At 39.1% G+C, this 26,323-nt stretch overlaps 2 protein-coding genes across 2 annotated transcripts in view; one reads left to right on the forward strand and one right to left on the reverse strand.

Annotated features, from left to right (window-relative positions):
* Positions 1–526: 526 nt before the first annotated feature.
* LOC121378817 (28S ribosomal protein S16, mitochondrial-like) lies at positions 527–7,478 on the forward strand. The gene is made up of 3 exons (XM_041507149.1): positions 527–744; positions 2,898–3,166; positions 6,819–7,478. Exons 2-3 carry the CDS (start codon positions 2,911–2,913, stop codon positions 6,941–6,943), a joined length of 381 nt encoding a protein of 126 aa, XP_041363083.1. The 5' UTR covers positions 527–744; positions 2,898–2,910; the 3' UTR covers positions 6,944–7,478.
* Positions 7,479–11,224: 3,746 nt separating this feature from the next.
* The window catches only part of LOC121388815, a 47,775-nt gene continuing 32,676 nt past the window's right edge, over positions 11,225–26,323 (reverse strand). Inside the window, exons 14-20 of the mRNA XM_041520324.1 lie at positions 26,010–26,139; positions 24,318–24,456; positions 22,514–22,705; positions 19,131–19,190; positions 17,491–17,762; positions 14,153–14,388; positions 11,225–11,493 (exon numbers count right to left, since the gene is read on the reverse strand). Coding sequence (XP_041376258.1) covers positions 11,397–11,493; positions 14,153–14,388; positions 17,491–17,762; positions 19,131–19,190; positions 22,514–22,705; positions 24,318–24,456; positions 26,010–26,139 — 1,126 coding nt within the window. The 3' untranslated portion in view covers positions 11,225–11,396. The remainder of the gene's footprint in view (positions 11,494–14,152; positions 14,389–17,490; positions 17,763–19,130; positions 19,191–22,513; positions 22,706–24,317; positions 24,457–26,009; positions 26,140–26,323) is intronic.

Below are 26,323 nucleotides of genomic sequence, written 5' to 3' on the forward strand. Positions count from 1 at the left end.
AGTAACAGCTTAACCCCCCAAAAAAAACAACAACAAAAAAACAACAACAACAAACAAACCCCACAAAAAAAAAAAAACAAAAAAAACAAAAAACAAAAAACAAAAAAACCCACCAACAACAGTGAAATAAGACATCACACTCCCAATGATATGGGGTGGGTGGGTACTGGCTTGGTTGCAATGATTTCACGATAATAGTTATATTTTGAAATTCTGGCTTGGTTGCAAAATAGTTACATTTTGAAATTCAATAATCATTCGGTGTTTGTTTGGTTTTTGTTGTTTTTGTTTGTTTGTTTGGTGTTATTGCTTGTTTGGTTTTATATTAAAAGTATGACAATTATTATTATTATTATTATTATTATTATTATTATAATATTGTTTTCGTTTTTATTTAAGCAAATAATAATAACAAAAAAACAGAAAGAAGAAAACACTAGTATTTAAAAATGTGGCAGAAACAGAACAAATTAGGTGGGGACGAAGTGACCTGGTGAAAGATAGTTGGGACCAACATGAACAGGGGTCGAAACGAGCACGTTCGGTGGTGATTTTGCCTACTTTGGCTTTTTGTAAAGCAGAGACAACAAAATTAAAGCTTATTAAATCAGAAAATAGTACATACGAATATTTAAAATGAAAATAACTTAGTTCCCGACTTCTTTGTTAACTTACAGTTCCTTATTTTTCCAACTGACTAACAGTAAAGGTTGTTAGAAACAGTTCATAACAGCTCCGATACAGGTAATGTAAAGTGACATTATCAACATCATACATGTATATGTATACAGGTACATGCATGTATTTGTGATTTCCTTGAACTGGCTCTTGTTACTGTTAGCATGCTACTATTAGTACAGTATTCTAAAGTGTGTCGCATATATGTTAAAGGGACAGACCCTAGTTTTTAAACACTAAGAATATTTTTTTCACCAAGACCCTACTTTCAACCCATAAAAATGGACACTAATTTTGGTTAATTTACAAACCTATAACAAATTTGAATACAACAGAGTGAAACAAGAGTCTGTGACGTTGAAATACCTTTACAAATAGATTAAAATACAACTCCATTTAACCATTACTTCTCAGACGTTGTGCATTTTGTGGTATTAGAAACACCAGGATGACCATACACACTCTGGTTGTATGGAAATGGATAATGTAAGCAATACAATATGAGTAATGTTTGATTTCAATGATCATAACAGCTCTAATACTGAAAAATATGCCTTAGTGTTTAAAAACAAGGGTCTGTCCCTTTAAGAGCTCCATAACACTGTTTTCTGTGTTTAACTTTAATGGGATGATTTAACCGGCCTCGGTGGCGTCGTGGCAGGCCATCGGTCTATAGGCTGGTAGGTACTGGGTTCGGATCCCAGTCGAGGCATGGGATTTTTAATCCAGATACAGACTCCAAACCCTGAGTGACTGCTCCGCAAGGCTCAATGGGTAGGTGTAAACCACTTGCACCGACCAGTGATCCATAACTGGTTCAACAAAGGCCATGGTTTGTGCTATCCTGCCTGTGGGAAGCACCAATAAAAGATCCCTTGCTGCTAATCGGAAGAGTAGTCCATGTAGTGGTGACAGCGGGTTTCCTCTCAAAATCTGTGTGGTCCTTAACTATATGTCTGATGCCATATAACCGTAAATAAAATGTGTTGAGTGCGTCCTTAAATAAAACATTTCTTTCTTTTAATGGGATGATCCTGTTAAAGGCCTATTATCATGACATAGATCAGTAGTAAAAGGCTTGCATGATACACAGTTGGTCTGGGCCCATTGGCCTTTTTCTCATTCCAGCCAGTGCACCATGACTTGTATATCAAAGGCTAGCTGTGGTATGCATGTGCTATCCTGTCTGTTGGATGGTGCAGTTGTTTGCTACTAATTGAAAAAAGTATCAGGTTTCCTTTCAATACTATATCAGAATTACCAAATGTTTGACATCCGATAGCCAATGATTTATAAATTGATATGCTCTAGTGGTGTTGTTAAACAAAACTTTAAACTTTAGATATGGTGCCTAATTATTGTATATATTTATGTAGCTGCTGATTATTAGCAGTGATTATATGTATTGTTAACAACCATTAGTTAGGGTTTTTGTCAGAGGGTATGAAGGATAAAGTTACATACCCTAAAACCTTGGAAATAAATGGATTCATTTTATAATGAATTAATAGAAAGATTATAGAAAGAGAACTGCTGTTTAAAATTTGTCAAAGTATGTGAAATAGTCACATAGAGTGTCCAGTTTAAAATGAAGAGTTCAGGCGCAAAACGCGATATAAACCCATTTTCTTTCTAGTTTTTAGTTAAAGCCATTATTGTATGTCAGTAAGGGCTAATCGTAGGCCCGCTGAATAGCTGCAAAATGTGATTGATCCTTATGAAATTGTATTGGGTAAATCCCGTTTTTTTTTTTCAAAACGCGATATACGCCAATTAAAAAACCCATTTTTACTAAAATGGATATATCGCATTTTGCGCCTGAACTCTTCAAATGATTTCAAACCCACAGCCACCTAGTATGTGCACTTACAATCTCAGGAACCTAGCTTCCATATACGCAGGTACACAGCTGCTGCGTACCACCTGATATTACAAATATTTTTTTAATTAAAATATATGATGTAAATGCGTTTATGTGTATGCATTTTGTTCCATCGCCAAAAAAGTCTGCATACCACCTGAAGAACCTAAGCTAGGCCCCTGAATCTGTTTTGTTTTCATTATATGTACCCTCAAATTATGTCTGATAACCAATGTGTATTTTTGTGCTGGAGTGCATTCATTCATTTGAACATTCAAACAATATATCAGCTGGAGTGCAAGTCTGACATTATTACATGCTACAAAGTATGTTTTTAAAAAAAAAGTCTTTCTTTCAGAAATTAAACGACAATGCCACGTCTTCCTCAGAGGCCGTCATATCTGATAATCAGGTTCTCCATGTACGGATGTACCAACCGACCGTACTTCCGTATTGTTGTCATGCCCAATCGGAAACCTCGCCAGGGTCGGGTTCTCGAACAAATAGGAAGTTACGATCCTCTTCCAAACATGCACAATGAGAAGCTTGTAGCGGTTAACTTTGAAAGAATGAAGTACTGGATAGCGAATGGAGCAAAGCTGTCTCTACCAGTGGAGAAACTTTTGGGTGAGATAATATAATATACAGAGGCAGATGCCCTTTTTACTCTTAGTTCCCCCCCTCCCCCCCCCTTCAATATTTCATGGATCTGGCCTTGAGTATGTGACAATCCAGCAAAGTGAAAACTAGCAACCCATAAGTGACTTGTCAGTTGCTAGTTCACCCCATTTTGTCAGTAATTGTCCAGTAGCTCCTACTCCTTGAGGCTTCAATCGTTAGTCTGTCCAACTTCTCAAGGCTCAAAATTGAAAGGTGATGGGTATGTAACCAAATGAAAAAAAAAGAAGAAAGAAATGTTTTATTTAACGATGCACTCAACTCATTTTATTTACGGTTATATGGCATCGGACATATGGCTAAGGACCATACAGATATTGAGAGAGGAAACCCGCTGTCGCCACTTCATGGGCTACTCTTTTCGATTAGCAGCAAGGGATCTTTTATATGTACCATTCCACAGACAGGGTAGTACATACCACAGCCTTTGATATACCAGTCGTGGTGCACTGGCTGTAACCAGAAATAGTGCAATGGGTCCACCAACAAGGATCGATCTCACACCGACTGCGCATCGAGCAAGCGCTGTACCACTGGGCTACGTTCTGCACCTTGTAACCAAATGCTGCACAAATAATAATAATCAACTTGACAAGAAGCTTTTGCTTTCCATCTTATTTGTCACAGTATTTCAGATATATCCATATTCTTAATTTTTCAGAAGCGATAATATATATATATATATTTATAATCTTATGCTTTCACACTGCTGTTAAAAAAGGTTCAAGTCTAACTTTGAGAACTACCATACTTCTCAATTTCCAGCATTTGCTTTGATTAGAAAATCTATAATCACTAAATCAGCCCCACATTTTTGTAGGGCATCATATGGTGTGATTCTGAGTGGCCCATGCACCCTACTCAAACATAAAGAAGTGACTGAATCAGTTGTATCATAACTTATTTTTGGGGCAGGTATAATAAAAAAAATATATATATATATATATATATATATATACCGTACTCGCAGAAAAAAGTTCCTGTGCACCAAATAATTGCATATAGAGTATAATTTACTTGAAATCTGGTCATAAAAAATTCAGTAAATAAATGTGTAACCACTTCCTTCCATATCCCAACAGTGCCCAGTCAATTGCACGAGCTATTCATGCTTTGTGATCATAAGTTGCATTACTAGCATTCTTGGTCACGTGCTCCTCTTTGACGTCATTTTTCTTATCATTGGACTCTAAAACTATTGTATGGATTCTCATCACTCAGAAAAATACTTTTGTTGGCATCTGATCGTCGTCAGTGTGATGTCACGCCTCCAAAAGATGGGTATGATTGAAGTTAGAATGGCACAAACGTTGTTGCTAGTCATTTTGGTGTTCATTGGTGTTCATCAGAAAACTATGCAGTGTCTGCGGAGATGTTCTCGACAGTAGGAATACTAGGGATCTTCCATCTTTAGTGAGTCGATACGTGACATCACGTTAACCAATCGTCAGTATCAAGCGGGTACACATGTGGAATCATTTGGAAATGACAATTTTAACATCCCAATACATCCCTGTGTTAAGGCCAATCAGTGGAAGAACTTTACGCAACCGATTAGGTGATCACAAAGTATGACCATGACATGACATCAATATGTTGTTCTGTTATATCGTCACCGACGGTGCACCAAGCATTGTGTAGACCGTATTTCAGGTTCAGAAGACAGGAGGGGATCACTGTACTTTTGACAGATAAATAGTACATCTATGTAAAACACAATATTTAAAATTTTTATAAACATACGTCTCACTGAAATTTTAATGATGCACAGGAACTTTTTTTCGTGAGTATATATATATATATAGTGTGCAATGTTGGTTTAAAAAATTTAAGTGTCATAAGGACTCCCTATTTAGAAATCTTGAGAGCCTGCCACCAACCCAGCGAGCCCCATCATGTGTCTCCAGTGGAACGGAAGATACACTAAATGTTTTGCTTGAAACCATGGAAAAGATCACTATTCAAGACTGTGGTTTCCCAGGATTTTGAGATATATGTTGACTGTGTCATTCGAAGAATCAATGTAATTTGTACAAATTATTTGTACGAAGGCTCATATGCTAGCCAAGCCAGAGAGGCTTACATGATTTTTGCGAGCCTCGGGCTCCTGGACTCCTCAAAATCGCACACTTATATATATATATATATATATATATATATATATATATATATATATATATATATATACTGAAAATGGAAAAAAAATGACGTCATTTTTGGATAACAACATCATTCTTGTTTTCTGCGCTTACGTAAAAGCAAAAGCAGGAATAAGACTTGTTATTGAGAATTAGAAGTATTCATTAAAACATTTAAACCATAGTTAACAATTTTTGTATAAAGTTAACCTTTATGTAAATATATTCTTAATGTTGTGGTAAAGTGCTCACCTAATGTGTGGTCAGTCTAGGATCGATCCCTGTTGGTGGGCCTATTGGACTATTTCTTATTCCAACCAGTGTACCATGACTGGCATATCAAAGGCCATGGTATGTACTATCTTGTAAGTGGAATGGTGCATATAAAAGATCTGTTTCTGCTAATTAATGAAAACATGTAACTGGTTTTCTCTCTAAGACTATAATATATGCCAAATTGACCAAACGTTTGACATCCAATAGCCAATGATTAGCTTAAAGCCGCACACCCTAGTTCCATCCAGCGAAAATAAATTATAATTTGGTTAATCTACAAACCTGTAACACACTTAGATCACATTTTTATCAAATGGAGTGAAAAAGCAGGTTTTATATCGATAAATACCATGGGAATCCCCATGTCCCAATTGCTTGAAATAATTTTGAAAGTTTGTATTCTGATGTCACCGGTAGATGTCGCTCGAAGCACAACAATGCCTACGTCACGACAAATTTCACAGACTTGGGGTGCGTTCTTTTCACCTCTCCTGGACATGTTCCAACTGTTCTGTCCTGGTTGTATCCCCTCTCCAGATATCGTAGGACTTAGCAAAATTATTGGTTTTAAGGGTTTGTAACGTTTTGTATTGAGATACTTACTTGTCTGAACTTTATTGTTACTGAAAATGTTCACGAACTGTGAAGAAAAATCTCACAAATGAACAACAACAAATCGGATGTTGATTGCGCGAACCGTGCACGAGAAAACAAACCGAACCAAAATGATAACGGTCACGTGGTATACCAACGTCTGTGACAAATATCCCGTCTAAAAATAGATTAGACCTTGTCTGCTCAACGTTTTTTTCTTAAACGTGCGTCCGTTTTTCAGAAATAAGAAAAATGCATTTCGTGGTATTACAAACACCAGGATTACCAGGATTACCAAAAAACACTTCAGGTGAATGGAAATGTATATTCTAAATAATAAACGGTAAGTAAAGTGCAATTTTATTTGTGAAAAAAATGGGTTTAATAGCGAAAAACAACGCCGTAATGGTTAACAACTAGCCGTAACTAGGGTGTGTCCCTTTAATAAATCAAATTGTTCTAGTGGTGTCATTAAACAAAACTAACTTTTAATGTTAAAATCTATGGTCAGTCCCACACAATCCCCCACCTTACTCATACATCTAAAAGTGTGAATCATTTGTTTTAATTTTTTTATATAAATTGTATTCCAGGTCTTGGTGGATTCTTTCCCATTCATCCAATGACTTACATTGAAGCAGAGAGAAATAGAAAGGAGATCCTTGCTGAAGTAGAGAAGCTGAAAGCAGCAGAAAGTGAAAGTTCTGCTCCCAGCTGATGTTGGCAGATACTGCAGCCCGACGGGTCACAGGATCCATTCTTGTGATGGACCGAAATAATAATATACAATAGTTAATTGCAGGGGCGGATCCAGGAACTCTTTTGTGCATGTGTGTGTGGGGGGGGGGGGGGGGGAGGCACCAATCGGAAGAGGGCACATGGACTACCTTGTCAAATGGACATTCCAATGGAAAAAATAGAAAAAGATGAAAATTGAATATTGTTTAGAAAGGTGGAGCAGGACCTTGGTCCAGCCATCTTGGATTTGCCTCCCAAGTTGTGTGCCCAAAGTACCCTTGCAAACTAACAAGATAATAGACTGATTGGAGTGTGTGCATTGCTTGTGAAAAAGTAAAAGAGAAAAACAGTTTTCTCCTAATGTGGGCTCAAGTCATATAGCCATATAATACTAACACGAGTCATTGTATATTTAGTATTTCCTCTTCAAATGATCAATATTTGTTTTACTTGTAACATTTGAAGATTACGAATTCAATTCGCATGGAGTTAGAGATAAAATATAGCAAATATTCTAGGTCAAGAATTTTTTTAATTATTTATTATGGGCTTTTCCCAATTAAGACTATTTTCATGAAGGTACAAGGCAACCACTGAAATGGAAGGTGTTAGTTTGGTTTGTTTAACAGAACCACTTCAGCACATTGATTTATTCATTATCGGCTATTGGATGGCAAACATTTTGTAAATAGAGAGGAAATTCGATACATTTTTCCATAAGTAGCAAGACAGGATAGTACATACCATGGCTTTTGATGTACCAGTTGTGGTGCACTGGCTGTAACAAGAAATAGCCCAATGGGCCACCAATGGGGATCAATCCCAAACTGACGGCACACCAGGCGAGTGCTTTACCACTGAACTATGTCCAGTCTCAGGAAGGTGTTATTGCCAGCATATTTTAAAACAAAATGATGTAAAATAAATCTGTATTTTTAAATGTACGCTTTTGGGAGGAGAAGAAGGTACCAAAATGAGATCTGTTTGAATGCTTGTCAAAATGTTGCTAAATGTGAAAGGCCCTTTAAGAATATTTATTAGTTCCCTACAGGTCCAACCAGAGGGGACAGGTTTCCTCTCCGTCCTTCTGTCCGTCTGTCCGTCTGTCCCGTATTCAGGTTTCCAGATGGGGTTTTTTACAATGCCTTGATGGCGCTGACTTTCTGTGTATAGCTTCATCATGTACTGTTTGACTTTCATGACGATTTACCCACTTTTGACAATTATGGCCCTTGAATATTGGAGATAACAAAAATTTGTTTTCCAGACTTTTGTTTTTGCAATGCTTCAAGATACTGAGATGAAATTTTAGTCAAAGATCAAGTTTGACTTTCATGGCAATTTACCAGTTTTTCACAGAGTTGTGACCATTGAACTTAGGAGATACACAAATTTGTTGGGCTAAATTGTGGACATGTATTGTTGAAAGCAGAACTCACAGAATGCTTGTTTATATTTATACGCTGTGAAACCTGTCAATTCCTGACGTTTTTTTATCAGCTATTTTTAAATATCACTTCAGAACTTAACCTCTCTAAACTGGATACCCCTCAAATCTAGGGGTTTTTTTTTACTTAGTCCCATGGGTGCCCAATTTAGAGGGATTTCACTGTATGTTGATAAGAAGAAGACTACAAAATTTTAATATTTGAAGTTGGGGTTACTGTACTTACACCAGCTCCCCAAACTTGGAAGTGTTGTGGAAATCCAGTGTTTAGTGGATTAATATTAATTATTTTATCTCAGGAGTACGGGCTCCCATTTGCGTGTGTGTGTGTCGGGGGGGGGGGGGGGGGGGGGGGGGGGGGGGGGGGAGACAAGATGGATTTGCCCGAATTAAACGAAAATGCCAGAATCTGGATAATAACATTTATTCATATTAGCATTACTACCAAACAGTTATATAGGGTTGCAAACTAATCACTATGTATTTTTACATGGATCACAACTAATTTTGAGGGTAGAATGATGGAAATAACTGGTAGAAAAAAAATATCTCAGATTGGCACATTGTGCCAGCATATCTGTCTAATTTTCCCCCGAATACGAGGTTTTTCTCCAGCACTAGGAGGGCAGTGGCCCACCTGTCTCGTACGCTTATGTATTTTATACCAGTCGTGGTTTACTGGCTGGAACGAGAAATAGCACAATGGGCCCACCGACGGGGATCAATCCTAAACCGACCGCGCACCAGGTGTGCGCTTTACCACTGGGCTATGTCCCTCCACCCCCCCCCCCCCCGAGCATTTCATACCAACACTATATATATATATAGATAGATAGATAGATGTTTGTGTGTGTGTTTGTGTGTATATGTATATGTATATGTATATACGTATATATGTATATACGTATATATATATATATATATATATATATATATATACATGTATATGTGTGTGTGGTATATATATACCAGGTGTGCGCTTTACCACTGGGCTATGTCCCCCCCCCCCCCTCCCCCAGAGCATTTCATACCAACACTATATATATATATATATATATATATATGTGTGTGTGTGTGTGTGTGTGTGTATATGTATATATGTATATATATATACTCTTCAAAAAAAGAAACGCAAAAGGGTACAAATGGGTTATAACTCCGATTTTATGTTTCCTACCGGTTCATGCTTTGTGAATATAAGGTCATTGCATGTCCCAAACACATTCCCACGGTTACATTCGATATAACGCAGCTACTGTACAATAAAGTTCCAAAATGTGAATATTCGCAAAAACGCAGCCACGTGCAAACCATGTCACCACTGAACGTGCGTTGTCTGCACGTGCAACATGAACACGGACAGTATAAAAGTGCAGGGTGTTCGCTTGCCTGGCCTCTGTATCTGGCCGACAGTTGACAATCCAGGACATGCCACGTCTCAGTGAACCGCAGAGAAACAATGCCATCGGCCGACTAGACGCAGGCGAATCCAGAACGGCCGTTGCCAGGGCATTCTATGTGTCCCCAAGCACCATCTCCAGACTGTGGGACCGTTACCAGCAACATGGATCAACACGTGACCTCCCTAGATCCGGTCGACCACGGGTCACTACCCCCGGGCAGGACCGCTACATCCGGGTACGCCACCTTCGGGAACGATTGACTACTGCCACCTCCACAGCCGCAGCAATACCAGGTTTGCGCAGGATATCCGACCAGACCGTACGGAACCGCCTACGTGAGGTAGGAATTCGTGCCAGACGTCCAGTTCGAGGTGTCATCTTAACACCACAACACCGTCGACTCCGACTGCAGTGATGCCAGATTCATCGACAATGGCCTCAACTGCGATGGAGACAGGTGTGGTTCAGTGACGAGTCCCGATTTCTGCTCCGACGTCATGATGGAAGATGTCGCGTGTATAGGCGTCGTGGTGAACGTTATGCGGCAAACTGCGGCAGGAAGTGGACAGATTCGGCGGGGGTAGTGTCATGGTGTGGGCAGCCATCTCACACACTGGCAGAACTGACCTGGTCCACGTGCAGGGCAACTGAATGCACAGGGCTACATTGACCAGATCCTCCGGCCACACATCGTTCCAGTTATGGCCAACGCCAACGCAGTGTTCCAACATGACAACGCCATGCCTCACACAGCACGTCTCACAACGGCTTTCCTACAGAACAACAACATTAATGTCCTTCCTTGGCCATCGATATCACCGGATTTGAACCCAATTGAGCATCTATGGGACGAGTTGGACCGACGCCTCCGACAGCGCGACAACCACAGCCCCAGACCCTGCCCGAGCTGGCAGCAGCCTTGCAGGCCGAGTGGGCCACCATCCCCCGGGACGTCATCCGTACTCTGGTTGCTTCAATGGGCAGGCGGTGCCAGGCAGTTGTCAACACACGCGGAGGCCACACCCGGTATTGACTCCAGATGACCTTGACCTTGGTGGTGTGTCCTATCACTTACTCACAATGGACTAGAGTGAATTGTGAACAATCCTGCAACATTTGGTAATTATCGGACTCACCATTCAATAATTAAATCAATTCTCCAAATGTTACGACAATGTGGTTTTGCGTTTCTTCTTTTGAAGAGTATATTATATATATATATATATATATATATATATATATATATATATATATATATACATGTACGTACGTACATACGTACATACGTGTATGCATATATACATATACATATTATATATATATATATATATACATACATATACTTTAGAAACTTGTAATGAAACTAATTATAGTCTGCGGCTACTTGTAGAAATAACAACAAACAACTGTGAAGGCAGACATCTATTGTATGTTAAACTGAAGTATTGTTTGTTTTAGACAGCTCTGTGGTCCAGTGGGGAAGCTGTTGGACTGTGAAGCTGACGACAGTGGTTCAAATCCTATCAAAGCTGGCTCACACTTTCATTCATCTTTCTCGTGGTGTTGTATCCTTTATGTGTGAGTTAAACTGAGGTCATCTTGAAGAACTCGATGACCCCGAGACCCTGGCAGAGAGCGACCACTGTTCTGTCCGAGTTGTCATTGGGATTCTCAATCACCCTGGAATAGCGTTTAAAACAATGGAAATGAGCACGTAGGTGACGTTTATAGTGCAGAAACAGGTATAATGGGTTATAAACACCTAAAGAAACATTTAAATAACATGAGCATGTAGGTGATGTTTACAGCACAGAAAAACACATTGGGTTGTCATGCAAAAAAAACCCCAACTAACTGTCGGACGCAGACGCCAATCCAGTGTGACCGTCCTGGGTTGGCGCACTGCCACTGGACCACCAAACGTCAGTTTGCCACTCACCACCCAGGGTTTAATGTATAAAGCTAATGAACTGACTTCTTTTCAATAGTGGGATCGATCCCCGTCGGTGGCCCCGTTGGGCTATTTTTCGTTCCAGCCAGTGTACCACGACTGGCATATGTACTACCCTGTCTGTGGGATGGTGCATATAAAATATCCCTTGCTGCTAATCGAAAAGAATAGCCCATGAAGTGGCGACAGCAGGTTTACTATCTCAATATCTGTGTGGTCCTTGACCCTATGTCTGACGCCATATAACCGTAACTAAAATGAATTGAGTGCGTCGTTAAATAAAGCATTTTCTTCCTTCTTTTCAATGGGAAAGATGTAAATTGGAGGAAACTGCCTTTTTTATAAGGCATGTTAGTATGGATCAGGCCCGTTATATTCTAGCCAAGCTGCAGCATTTAATGTTCTAGTTGTAGTGCACTCATTTGGGACGGCAAGTTCTTAAAAAGCGATCGATCCTACGACTCGAAAGTGACCACACCTGCTGTCTATCCGTTACGGTTAACAGGTTAGACTATACCAATTCAAATCCCATAGGAGACCATGTTAACGTTTGTGTTTAAAAACACTATATGCAATATATCAACCAAACTGTGACACATAAATATCAGTACTACAACCCCTACCTCAAAGTATTAACTGCAGAAAATGGTACCTTTCATGGCTCATTTTCGATATAACCAGATGTTTCTGCAACACCCCTAGTTTCGCACAAAATTTGAGTACTTTTTTTTACAGGTACCCCATACATGTTCCAAGCACAAGGCTACTTGACACGGTGGTACTACATCAAATAAAATTGCATACATTTTTAGCCCAGATGAAACTAATTTTTTTTACAACCAACACACTCACATTTATAACCAATCACAGGACTTGTGGTGTTAACTTCTCTATCAAAAGTTCGGTACACCTCGAACTTCGACCCAGCCGGAAATTAATTGGTATAGTGCAACCAACATGGTTACTCGAGATTCTAAAAAGGGTAATTTGAGTTTGTCGAAAGCAAACGACCTGAGATCTGAAACGGAGCGAGATCTGGACCCGTGCTTATAAAACTTGTATAGAGTCCAGACTCAATCTCACACGCATACAATTTGTATGGCGTTGTCATGGTATTACTGTCTCAGACTCTATTAGAGTCTCTAGACTCTTAAACGTTTTATAAGCACCAGGGCCCCGTTCCACAATATATCTAAAATCTTTATTTCAAAATGTCCCGTGGAGCATCATCCCGAAACCCATTATAGGCCTCGGCCCCGTTCCACGAAGCGATCTTAGCGCTAAGGTCACCTTAAATTCATAACTACCTAATGCACTTAAGATGATCTTAGTGCTAAAATCGCTTCGTGGAACGGGGCCGAGGCCTATAATGGGTTTCGGGATGATGCTCCCCGGGACATTTTGAAATAAAGATTTTAGATATATTGTGGATGATGAATTACAAAATAAAAGTAATTAGAAAGGGTGTTTGTTGTGGACGCGGGACCCCTGTGACCGCCTTTTGGATTGGCAAATGATGAGACTGATACACATATACAGAGAGGGATACACATACACAGAGAGGGATACACATACACAGAGAGACATACACAGACAGATACACATACACAGAGAGGGATACACATACACAGAGAGGGATACACATACATAGAGGGATACACATATACAGAGAGGGATACACATACACAGAGAGGGATACACATACACAGAGACTGATACACATATACAGACAGAGAGGGATACACATATACAGAGAGGGATACACATATACAGAGGGATACACTTATACAGAGAGGGATACACATACAGAGAGGGATACACATACACATAGAGGGATACACATACACAGAGAGGGATACACATACACAGAGAGGGATACACATACACAGAGACTGATACACATATACAGACAGAGAGGGATACACATATACAGAGAGGGATACACATATACAGAGGGATACACATATACAGAGAGGGATACACATATACAGAGAGGGATACACATACACATAGAGGGATACACATACACAGAGAGGGATACACATACACAGAGAGGGATACACATATACAGACAGAGAGGGATACACATATACAGAGGGATACACATACACAGAGAGGGATACACATACACAGAAACTGATACACATACAGACAGAGAGGGATACACATATACAGAGGGATACACATATACAGAGAGGGATACACATATACAGAGAGGGATACACATACACAGAGAGGGATACACATACACAGAGAGGGATACACATACACAGAGAGGGATACACATATACAGACAGAGATATAGACAGAAATGGGGTGGCGGCAGGGCTCGTCAGACCTCCCATTGAACTTAAAAATTAACACTGGATGATATTAAATAAAACTCACAATATCTGAGCAATTCTGCCCAGCCCGGCGTCCATGGGGTTGACGCTGTTATAGAGATTGCTCCACGAGTCGTCCACGAGGCCTTGGCGCAGGAAGCTCTCCTCTACCCCATAGACCGTCCCGTCGAAGTTGCTGTCAAAACGGTACACGAACAGCCCGCCCATTCTTCCGCTGCCGATGACGACGATTTGCTGATTGTTAAAGGTTGTCACAGCAAGACCTTTTGGCTCCACACCCTGTTAAGAGAGAAAAGTCAGTATTGTTCTTCAACAGAGATGAATCCGATACGGTTATGTACATATACATGTATGTGGTTGCCTGCCAACATTTTAATAATATTTTTGCTACAAATAGAATAATTAGGCTGACAAAAGAAAAACAATAAACAAAAACAAAACCCAGTAAACCCTATATGCAGGACACCGATATTCTGAACAATAAAATATATTCAAAATGCCATTTTAGTCGTTTAGTCTAGCCGGAAACCTGTTAAAACGGCAGCAAACTGGAGGCACGTTTATAACAAGACATCCCCGGGGATCAGAGCTTCCGAAGAGCTTGGGGTCATTCCCAGCTTCTGGCGACTCTGATTTTTATATGCTCTCTCCCATAGATAGGACATATTCTTTGATATTTGTCAAGAGGCACTGCTTCTGGTAGGGGTATCCCCATTAGGTCCACTTTGGGCGATCAAGCCTATGATCTATGGCATCGGAAAGAAAGAAAGAAACACATTTTATTTACGGTTATATGGCGTCAAACATAAGGACCACACAGCCAATGAGAGAGGAAACCCGCTGTCGCCACTTCACGGGCTACTCTTTTCGATTAGCAGCAAAGGATATTTTATATGCACCATCCCGCAGACAGGGTAGTACATACTACGGCCTTTGATATACCAGTCATGGTGCACTGGCTGGAACGAGCTATGACATCGGTGTCTACCACTATACCAATTAGCTACTTCCCGGATCAATGGGAAGGAAGGAATGTTTTATATATACAACACACAATTACATTTATGTGACATTGGATATTTGGTTCAGGGCCCCGTTCCACTAAGCAATCTTAACACTAAAATCACCTAAGTACATAACTACTCTATGTACTTAAGGTGATCGTAGCGCTAAGATCGCTTCGTAGAACGGGGCCCAGGACCACACAGATAATGAAAGAGGAAACCCGTTGCTGCCAAGATTAGCAGCTAGGGATATTTTATATGCAACATTTCACAGACAGGGATTGTACACACCATGTGCATCTGCAACTGGGGATCTTTTATATGCAGGTTTTCCCCATACACAATACATACCTTTGATGTACTCGTGGAGTATAGATAGGGTATGAAAACGAGTAATGTCTTAAAGGTCCACCTTTATCAAAAACGTAATTCACTATTGTTTGGTATTTACGTGTACATTTTACAATATATATGAAGTATCAATAAAGTAAATATTAATAAATGTACCCATTTTTACTATATTCGCAATAAAAAGTCGCGTTTTCCCCATCGCTTGCCAAAACGCCTGTCGATTCTAAGAGCTAAGTCACGAGACCCCGTGACGCGCCAACCAGCATAACATGAAAGCGTGATTCGCAGCCTTTCAGACATTTTACTGGGAAGGTGGAACACGTGTATTTTCAAAACGCGAAAATTTTATTCTCATGAATTGAATTGTATGGATGGAATATTCTTTAGCAGATAGTTTTAAAATGTAAAATATGGTGAACCATTGTTTAGTGTTTGGATGTATCAACGCAGCAGTTTTTCCTAACTTTAAACAAACCGACAATCACAGGATTTGCATGGAAGTGTTTCTTAAACAGAACCCGTGCGTAATGGAAGGACCAGCACGATGGGATAAGTTTGTAGTGACCACTTCATCCCTGGGGATTACAACAATAATGTAAAGTGGTCGCTAAATATGACACCTCAAAAGGGTGGGGGTGGGGGGGGGGGGGGGGGGGGGGGGGGGGAGGAGGGAACGAGGAGGCGGGGAGGGTACCAGAGCAGGGGCGGCAGTGTAAAATAGTTTTACGGCTCGAGGTTGTCAGACACTTCTTTCAAATTCAATTGAGAAGGACATTTTCACAGATATCACCCAGAAAAGTGCCTCTTTGAAAGGTGTTACGGCCATGCGCCTTTTTTAGAATCGTACATACACATGTATATACACAGTGTGGGTTGTCCCCCCCCCCCCCCCCCCCCCCAATCCCAATATAAAATCCTACCTACGCTAGTGAAGGGTACCAAGCCTAGAACGATAAAAAATATGGGGCTTGTTTTTCATAATTAAATGCAAACTTTTTGCGCGTGCGTGTGTGTGTTTGTTTGTTTGACGTGAAATACCTTTACATAGGATTGTTGTGGTATTAGAGCGGAAATCTTTGCCAACTTTTTGGTTGTCGGGAATTGCCAAAAAAATACATAGCTTGGTCTCTGACTGTAATGACAGCGTATTTATGTCCAAATGTCCGTCTAGCTCTCTTACAGTCAGAGTACTCGGGCTAGTGGGTAGGTATCTAGGTTAACCTGCTTATATACCACTGCATCACTAATTGAGATACAATTAGAGTAGATGTACAAATGCGATAAGACGAAAATGTCCGTTAAAAATCAGCTGTTTTTCGATAAATCATTCTCTGCTTTCGGCATGTTGACCTACTAACAGAACGCCGGATGCTACGTCACATGTCTGATGAGGGTCAAATCGACTGAGCAGTGGGGTTTTCCCCCAAGTGTTTTACAAAAGTCACTTTATTAATAACTGGGATGGTATTTTTGTTTGTTATTTTTAATACTGTAATGTTTATGTTTTTGTTTTATATATGTGCCATAAGCGTGGACCTTTAAGTTTCCCGTATGATTGTTTCTTACACACCCGTTGATGAAAACACCATGCGTTATTTTTGGTTACACGTGGTTGTCAACACATGTACGTGTGTTAACAATTTCAAGACATACGAATGGCTGCTCCTAGGTGATAACCAGGTCACCAATGCCATACAACCAATGAAAAACTACACGATGGAAATCGATTAGTCTGTAACTATAGCTAGCCTGACATTCATGTGTCTGTGACGTGTAACAAGTACAACGACTGTAAATAACTCTTAGTCGAAACAGATGTTAAAATTTGCTTAAAACCTTGTTTTTGAGGATATGTAAGAAATAGAATAATACATTCATGTCCGTTAGATACCATTTATCTCACAACTCGTTGTTTAAAAATGTAACAAACTCGCTTTCGCTTGTTGGATACATTTTAAAACAACTCGTTGTAAGATAAATAGTATCTGATGGCCACTCACGTATTATTCTCTATATAATAACATACCATGTGCGGTGACCTTTTGTCGAATTCGGCAGACGGGGCCAGCCAGCCGCCACTGCAGTCCCCGTTAAAGACTTCCGGTCTGTTGGCGGCAACTGTCGTGGCGAGTTTGTGTCCGCTCTGCCACACCTCGTGTATATCGTCCTGGGCGGCTCCCCGCTGTGTCGTCCAAATCGAGATACTCCTCGTGCCGAAACCGTACACCTTTTCAAATTTGTTAGAAATGGAATTCCAACCGTCAGTTGGTATCTGGTTATTACTGAAGTACATTCGTCCTGAAAAGACACACAATGGTCAGCATGCACCCTAAAAAAGAAAGTGTAATTTTCCAGAACAGTCTGAGGTTTAAAGTTAGAATATTGTTGTAGTTACTAATCCAAGTACCATACCTAGTAATGAACAATAGGTATCCGTAACTAATTTTGTTCTAGGTCTGGGATGGTGGAATGTGAGTTAAACAGCGTTTGTGTTGGAGGGAGCAGACTCATAGGAAACGGAGGGAGGAGGGAGGTGCCTTAAAGTTGAGACTCAAAAGATTGATAGTTATACACATGTATATATAAAAAGTACTTGTGTCCCGCCTTCATTAAGCTCTGGACCTATACCAGAGTAGCACTTGTGCTTGAATTTAATTAAATATAATTATTAGCTTTCTGTTGAACTGATCTAAATGTTTCAACAAGCACAAGTGCTTAGTATTTGCAGATATAGCAAGAAACAAAACATCTGCACGAAATCTGTCGATGTTCCACACAAAATCACTAAGCATCTGAACAACAAGCCGTAACACACGATCAGGGCCGTATCCCAGCACAATGCAGAGAGTGAAAAGGGCTTTGGCAAAATAGTGGATGAAACCATGACTCTCTATTCAGTGCCTCGTCTATAGGAGGACAGCCACTCCCGAGATCGTTTCCTGAAGATTTCACCCCTCTTGCATCGCCACAAAGAAGACTGCCACTCCCAGACTAGTTTATTAAATCAGAACTAGTACCGGACAGAGCTCATTAGAATACGTACAGTTGTGACGACATGCACTCATGAATCACTGTCATAACAGTGATGATATCAGGTGTTCAGGAAAGTTGAGCATATCTTACCCTACTGGTGGCACACGTCATGAGTAATGCCACCACAGCTGTGAAGTTTGTAGGCTTGACAGCTGTGAAGTTTGTAGGCTTGACAGCTGTGATGGAAGTACTCATGGCTGTATTTGTAGGATCTGGATTCGCCCCAAATATTAATCCTTAGCATGTAGCCATAACCCTGAGTAAGTTAGCCACCCACATTTAGTTTTAAAAGTCATAAACTAACCTATCTCGTTTTGATGACCTAGCTCTGAATACCTAAAATGCTAAACTCCTAAAACCCTAAAATATATGCATTCCTAAAATACCTGAATTCATAACTTAACCAAAATGCCAAAATGTTATAGCCCTAAAGTATTAAAGTAAATAAACATCCAAAACTCACCTATCCACCACCTGAAAATCCTAAAATACATAAAATCCCAGATTACCTAATATCGTAATATACAAAATCATAAAATCGTAGCACGCACGCACACGCACCACACACACACACACACACGCACACACACACACACACACGGTTTCATCTAAATACCCAGAATTCCAAACTACCTAAAATTCTGTTGTTGCTCAGCTCAGAAATGGGTACGGTGTTGCTGTCTAAGTCACCAGCTGCAACGACAACAGAGAACTACGTTCAAGATTATTAACGCCGAATTCTACAGACAGCAAAATTTGTCAGAGCATTTAGGAATACAAAACTCGAAGTTAATAGATTGGAGAATTCAGATATGTTACCAATATTGAAATCCTTTGAGAATTAGGGTCTCACTTAACACTTTTTCTGTAATGTTGCAAAATACAATTCACAGTTTTATTTTTCTGTAGAAATTTAGCATAAAGTTTACGCTCAGCGCTTCAGATATCCTCTTTAAATATTCTAATTACAACAGAAGCTCATTTGGACATCCAGTTATTATTTACATCCTGTACATAAAGTTTTCTTTCAGGATTAGCTGTGTAATTAGACATTTTATAACGCTACCCCTATTTATTCAACCACAATATTTCAATGGAATTGTTAACATTGACTAAATAAACACATTATAAAATATTTATTTGGATCGGCAAGGCAAAAATAAGGGAAAAGCAAGTTAGTGGAATATAAATGTCAGAAATTTAAGCAAACGTGTCATCCCTAGAGTGTTTGGGTCTCACGTAACACCTTTTTTTTGAGATTACGTAATGCATTTCCATCATTTCACAACAGTAATGTTTCTTAAAGTTTAGGCTGACACCCTCAAATGTTCTCTTTCAGGGATTTTATTGCAAACAAATCTACATTAGGCTGCTAAAGTGAATTTGAAGTTAAATGTTGGTGAGATGCCATTAACATGAGATCATATTAGACTTAAACCGATTAAAAATCTACGTTATTGATTTACAACCCATATTGATCATGTATTTATTGTTATCTTTGTAATATAACCATGACTACAACAGTATTATTGTTTAAAAGTGTATCTTTGTACACAGAATCCATGGAAGATACCAACAAATCATAATATGACCTACACAAACAGGCATACTGTTGATTCCACAACTTAGAAGATCAAAGCAACACACTTTTATTATATTCAAGTTTACCTATTTATGAATTGCATCAATACACTGGTGATTCAGCTGTACACGTTTCCTAAAATTTAATACCCGGTATTAATGCATTACTACCTTCAATATTATGTTGAACTAATCCAGACATTAAAAAGAACATGAAAGGTTGCGTCATACTCTCTGCTTAAAACAATGATAGATCTTTATGTCTCCTGAAACTAGAGGCTATCACGAATTAGTACCTTTTCAACCACCATTTAGCATAGTATAGACGAGTCTAGCATTAGACAACATTGATAGACTGGAGGTGGCTCTCACTGGTGTAACAAATGTTTGAAAATGTAATTCGCTGGTGCATGTATTGACCACAGCCACTGGTAATTAATGGTACCAATGATCAAACCAAACCCCAAACATTTAGCTAAAGTTGCTTGAAAACAAATGAACTCATTTGGAGGCTAGCAAGGCAGACAAACACAGATAAATGGAAATTCCAAAGTTGGACCGAATTCAGTATGAGTACTAGAGACTTCAATATGAACCATCTCAAAGATAACTGCCTACTATAAATACATCATGTTCAGAGCCGACGACTGTTTTTATACAATTGTGAACCAGAGCATATCAGAATAAAACTGCCTTTACAAACAATTGCCGTGCTAATGAATCACACAGTTTGCAAAGACATAACGACGGCTATGTCATTATTATCTTAAGAATGGAATAATTCTTAGTGCTATAGGCGCTATGGTAATTTCAAGGATTGTACATAGGTACAGGGGTATAGGATTGTAGATAGGTACAGGGGTATAGGATTGCTGAAGACATAGTTGAGTCCTAGCAGTCAAGATGTACGACCATGTATAAATATATTATGAAGCTCTAAAACGTCTTATGACACTAGACTGATCAACCGGCCTCGGTGGCGTCGTGGTTAGGCCATCGGTCTACAGGCTGGTAGGTACTGGGTTCGGATCCCAGTCGAGACATTGGATTTTTGATCCAGATACCGACACCAAACCCTGAGTGAGTGCTCCGCAAGGCTCAATGGGTAGGTGTAAACCACTTGCACCGACCAGTGATCCATAACTGGTGCAACAAAGGCCATGGTCTGTGCTGTCCTACCTGTGGGAAGTGCAAATAAAAGATCCCTTGCTGCTACTCGGAAAGAGTAGCCCATGTAGTGGCGACAGCGTGTTTCCTCTCCAAAGCTGTGTGGTCCTTAACCATATGTCTGACGCCATATAACCGTAAATAAAGTGTGTTGAGTGCGTCGTTAAATAAAACATTTCTTTCTTTCTTTCTAGCCTGATCAGTTTACTATTTGGACAAAAGTTGAACCAAAGTTTTAGCAGAGTTAAAGAATCTCTGGAAAGATTTATTAAAAGGTCTATCCCACAGAAATGAAGAATTTGCAAAACATTTTATGCTTCACAGTTACATAGGAAGGAAATATTTTATTTAACGACGCACCCAACACATTGTATTTTCGGTTATATGGCGTCAGACATATTGTTACGGACCACACCGATATTAAGAGAGGGAACCTGCCGTCGCCACTTCATGGGCTACTCTTTTTGATTAGCAGCAATGGATCTTTTATATGCACCATCCCACAGTTACATACATGCATTACTTAGCCTTCTGCGAGAATCTCATGTGGGAATTGCACTTTAGTGCTATTAAGTTAGTGATTCCACGGTGCTCTGCTTTGACAAGCTGTATCATGGCACATATACACCCACGTATTAAGCACAAAGCCTATTTTCCATATGAGCATCCTGATATGTTTGAAGGCTTCAGATTGGCAGCATTTTGGATCAGATTTCTGTCAACAATATTTGTGGTTGCATTCCTAAAAACCACCAAATTAAAGTGAACAAAGATACCCGTAATCTAGTTAAGGCATGGTTAAGGCTACATTCTGCTGCTAAAAAGAGACAGCAGAAAATCAACGTGTCATCACAGAGTTTCCAAAGCCAAACGTTTAAAGGGACTATGAATATATTCCATAGTACTGGTAGTAAACCTCATTCAAAGTTGATTAAATGCATTTGCTGAGAACATCTGTACTGCAAAGGCTCTAAAAGGTCTTATGAAACTAGCCTGATCAGTTCCAACCAAAGTTTTAGCAGAGTTAAAGAATCTCTGGAAAGATTGATTAACATGTCTATCCCACAGAAACATATTAAAAAAATATATATAACTGTCGTGGAAATGAGGTAGGGTCAGAAAACGGGTAGATACAAACAGAAAGCTGTGAGTCCTGCAATGCTATCATCAATTTTCCATCCCTAGAGATGTAGGCCTTGACAAAAATCACTATGAACATTCGTCCCCCCAGGTGGTACCAATTGGTGAAATTGTGAGTCCTGGCTTACACTGAAATTCTCTGCCTCGGATTCCCTCCTGATAGTCGATTCCGTCTTTATCCACGTTGTAGGTTCTGGACGCCCCTGTGTCTGCCGCCACCAGGTAGATTTCGTTATCCCCTGTCCACCTAAATGGAACCAGAGTCTCCGACTGGAAGAACGAGTAGATGTTCCTGGCAGACATGTTCACACGGTAGTTAACTGAAAGAAAAAAAAAACATTCAATTGGACATCAGCCAATACGTAGTGAAATTTGAATGAATGAATGAATGTTTAACGACACTCCAACACAAACATACATATCGGCTCTTAGGTGTCAGAAAAGGTAAGTATATGAAAATATCAAGGTAAGTATATTTTAAAACTGTTTAGAAATCAACGTATTTTAAAAATAAAAATAAAATTAATTCTGAGTGGAATTTATTAGATTCCAATACATGTCTGTTGCCAAATATATGATTTCAAGGAAGGAAGGAAAGAAATGGTATATTTAACGACACACTCAACACATTTTATTTACGGTTATATGGCGTCGGACATATGGTTAATGACACACATATTGAGAGAGGAAACCCGCTGTCGCCACTTCATGGGCTACTCTTTTCGATTAACAGCAAGGGCTCTTTCATATGCCCCATCCCATAGACAGGATAGCGCATACGACAGCCTTTGATGTACCAGTTATGGTGCACTGGCAGGAGCGAGAAATAGCACGATGGGCCCACCGACGGGGATCGATCTCAAACCGACCGCGCATCAAGCGAGCGTTTTACCACTGGGCTACGTCTCGTCCACATGATTTCAAATGATTACTTCACCAAAATGTGTCGCACGTTCAGTGTACACTGACAATGTTCACACTGAGGAGGAGGCTCCTTCTTTAAAATACATGAATGTAATCTGAATCTGAACAACAAAACCGTAATACTTGATCAGAAACATATCTCTGCACAATGCAGAGTCAAACGGGAATTTTGCAAACTGGTGGTTAATTGCACGAATCTATCTTATTCCTCGTCTATAAAAGGACAGCCACTCTCGAGGAGATCCCTTAATAGATATTTCACCACCCATACACCGCCACAAAGAGGACTGCCACACCCGGTCTGGTTTTGCTAAATCATAGCTAGATAAATATATGAAGTTAAAGTTTTAAAGAAAAATATGAATGGCTAAATTTATCGTTTGTTTTGTTGTTTACAGAAACCTGTCAAAACACTGTAGCACGTTGGTTAATTAATCTTCGGCTAGTGGATGTCAAATATTTGATACTTTTTAGAATAATTCAGAGGAAAGCCGCGACATTCTTCTAATCGCAGAAAGGTAGTTTATGCACTTTCCTATATACAGTACTCTAAAGGTTAAATAGAGAATAACTAGTTCATGACGTCGGATATCTGCTTTATCCTGTGAAATTAAGAATGGGAAATTCCACGAGGCTCTGCCAAGCGGAATTTCACATTCGGCCTGAACTGGATAAAGCAGATATCCGACGTCATTAACTAGTTATTATCTTTATCCTGCAGACCATAAAAGATAAGGTAAAAGGTATTATTTCTGTTATTTCAGCCACATTGTACAATGACCTAGAGGTCAAACGAGCGATTTTGTAATGTAGTTATGCGTGTGACGCCACATGAGTGACGTCAAAAGTCATATCCTGCTAGTAGCAGGATATGACTTTGCTTTATCCGTCATCATATTATGGCAATAGAAACAGTGGCTGCAGGATAAAACTACTTGTGTCTGTTTTTGTAATTAGTAAATGCGATTATATGATGGTGAAGTCGACATCGCAACTTGAATTTCTTACCCTCTTCTAAATCGGAACAGTCGATCTTATAATTGGACCAGTGTTTATCTCCTTGGTAGAAGAACTTGAGAGGGTTGTCGTTCCTAGTGGCGGGATCTATGTACAATGGGAGGTTAAACCTGGCAATGGCATTGTTCACCTGTAAAACGAAAAATTTACTTTTAATTAATTAATTAATATATATATATATATATATATATATATATATATATATATATATATATATATATATATATATACACACACATACATACATGCATACATATATATAAAAACAAACTTTATTACCTCCAGATCTGTATTCCGATGGGAGTGTCCTGAGAGTATAGCCCTACAGTATAATGTTACACGTGTACAGTAACAGCATGTTACTAGAGGAATGTAAAGGAAATTTTACACATTAATAACTCGTTATTAGAGGCATGCTATCAGATGAAAATGAAAGGACATTTTACACATTAATAACGTTATTAGAGGTATGGTATCAGATGAAAATAAAATAACATTTTACATATTAATAACATGTTATTAGAGGCATGCTATCAGATGAAACTGAAAGAACATTTTACACATGAATAACGTTATTAGAGGCATGCTATCAGATGCAAATAAAAGGACATTTTACACATTAATAACATGTTATTAGAGGCATGCTATCAGATCAAAATAAAAGGACATTGTACACATTGATAACATGTTATCAGAGGCATGCTATCAGATGAAAAGTGAAAGGATATTTTACACATTAATAACATGTTATTAGATGCATACTATCAGATGAAAACGAAAGGACATTTTACACATTAATAACGTCATTAGAGGCATGCTATCAGATGAAAAAGAAAGGACATTTTACACATTAATAACGTTATTAGAGGTATGCTATCAGATGAAAAAGAAAGGACATTTTACACAGTAATAACGTTATTAGAGGCATGCTATCTGATGAAAATGAAAGGACATTTTAGACATTAATAACATGTTATTAGATGGAAAGAAAAGCACATTCTACACATTAAAAGTACGTTATCAGATGAAAATGAAAGGGAAATGTGTACAGTAACAGCATGTTATCAGATGAAAATGAAAGGACATTTTACATATTAACGGCATGTTATCAAGTAATAATGAAAGAAAAGGTTATAGGAAGTATGTCATCAGAAGGAAATGGAAGACAGTTTTACGCATTCAAATAATGCTACCAGAATCTTGTTATCAGATGAAAATGAAAGGGAATTTTACACACTGACAGCATGTTATCAGATGAAAATGAAAGATAATTTTTCACACTGACAGCATGTAATCTGATGAAAATGAAAGGCAATTTTACACACTGACAGCAAGTAACTTGATGAAAATTAAATGAAATTGAAATGGCATTTTGCCAATTAACAGCATGCTATCGCAAGCATATTATCAGAAGAAAATAAAAGGATATGTTACACATTAACACATTTAACAGCATGTTGTCAGATGGACTTGTATTACAACTCCTGCAATTGTGCACGGCAATCGGCAATGCCGCGGAGATTACCGTGGAATTTTTAATACTCTACAGCACTTTTTTGCCTTGGACTATATTGATTTTTTTTCAATGGAATTTTTTATTTTTTTTTGCCGTGGTCATTTTCTTAATTGCAGGGGTTGTATTATACATTATCCGTCATGGCGAAGAACCGGTCAGTGGCTCACCGAGAATGAGATGTAGACGTTTTGCGCCTCGTCCATGGACATGTAGGACGGCTCGAGCTGGGTCTTGATGTTCCCGCCTGTCGGTCTGAAGCTGTACCGCACGTGGTTCTCGTCCAGGTTGACAGCAGTGCTGAAAACAGCCAAGAGGTCACCAATTAAAGGGACATTCCTGAGTTTGCTGCACTTTTTAAGATGTTATTGACTAACAGAAACTATTTAACGATTGTAATTACATATCAAATATATTTTCTGCATAATATATTATTGGCTGTATATTAAACATGTTTCTGATCGTCCTGATATTTGTACTAGGT

The sequence above is a fragment of the Gigantopelta aegis genome, chromosome 2, assembly GCF_016097555.1.
Source record: "Gigantopelta aegis isolate Gae_Host chromosome 2, Gae_host_genome, whole genome shotgun sequence".
Taxonomy (NCBI): domain Eukaryota; kingdom Metazoa; phylum Mollusca; class Gastropoda; order Neomphalida; family Peltospiridae; genus Gigantopelta; species Gigantopelta aegis.

What these genes read in the sequence shown, in the direction of transcription:
- LOC121378817 (XM_041507149.1), top strand. Translation starts at nt 2,911, where the DNA reads ATGCCACGTCTTCCTCAGAGGCCGTCATATCTGATAATCAGGTTCTCC. An exon ending in ACCAGTGGAGAAACTTTTGG is followed by an intron (nt 3,167 to 6,818) that starts GTGAGATAATAT and finishes ATTGTATTCCAG; the next exon opens with GTCTTGGTGGATTCTTTCCC.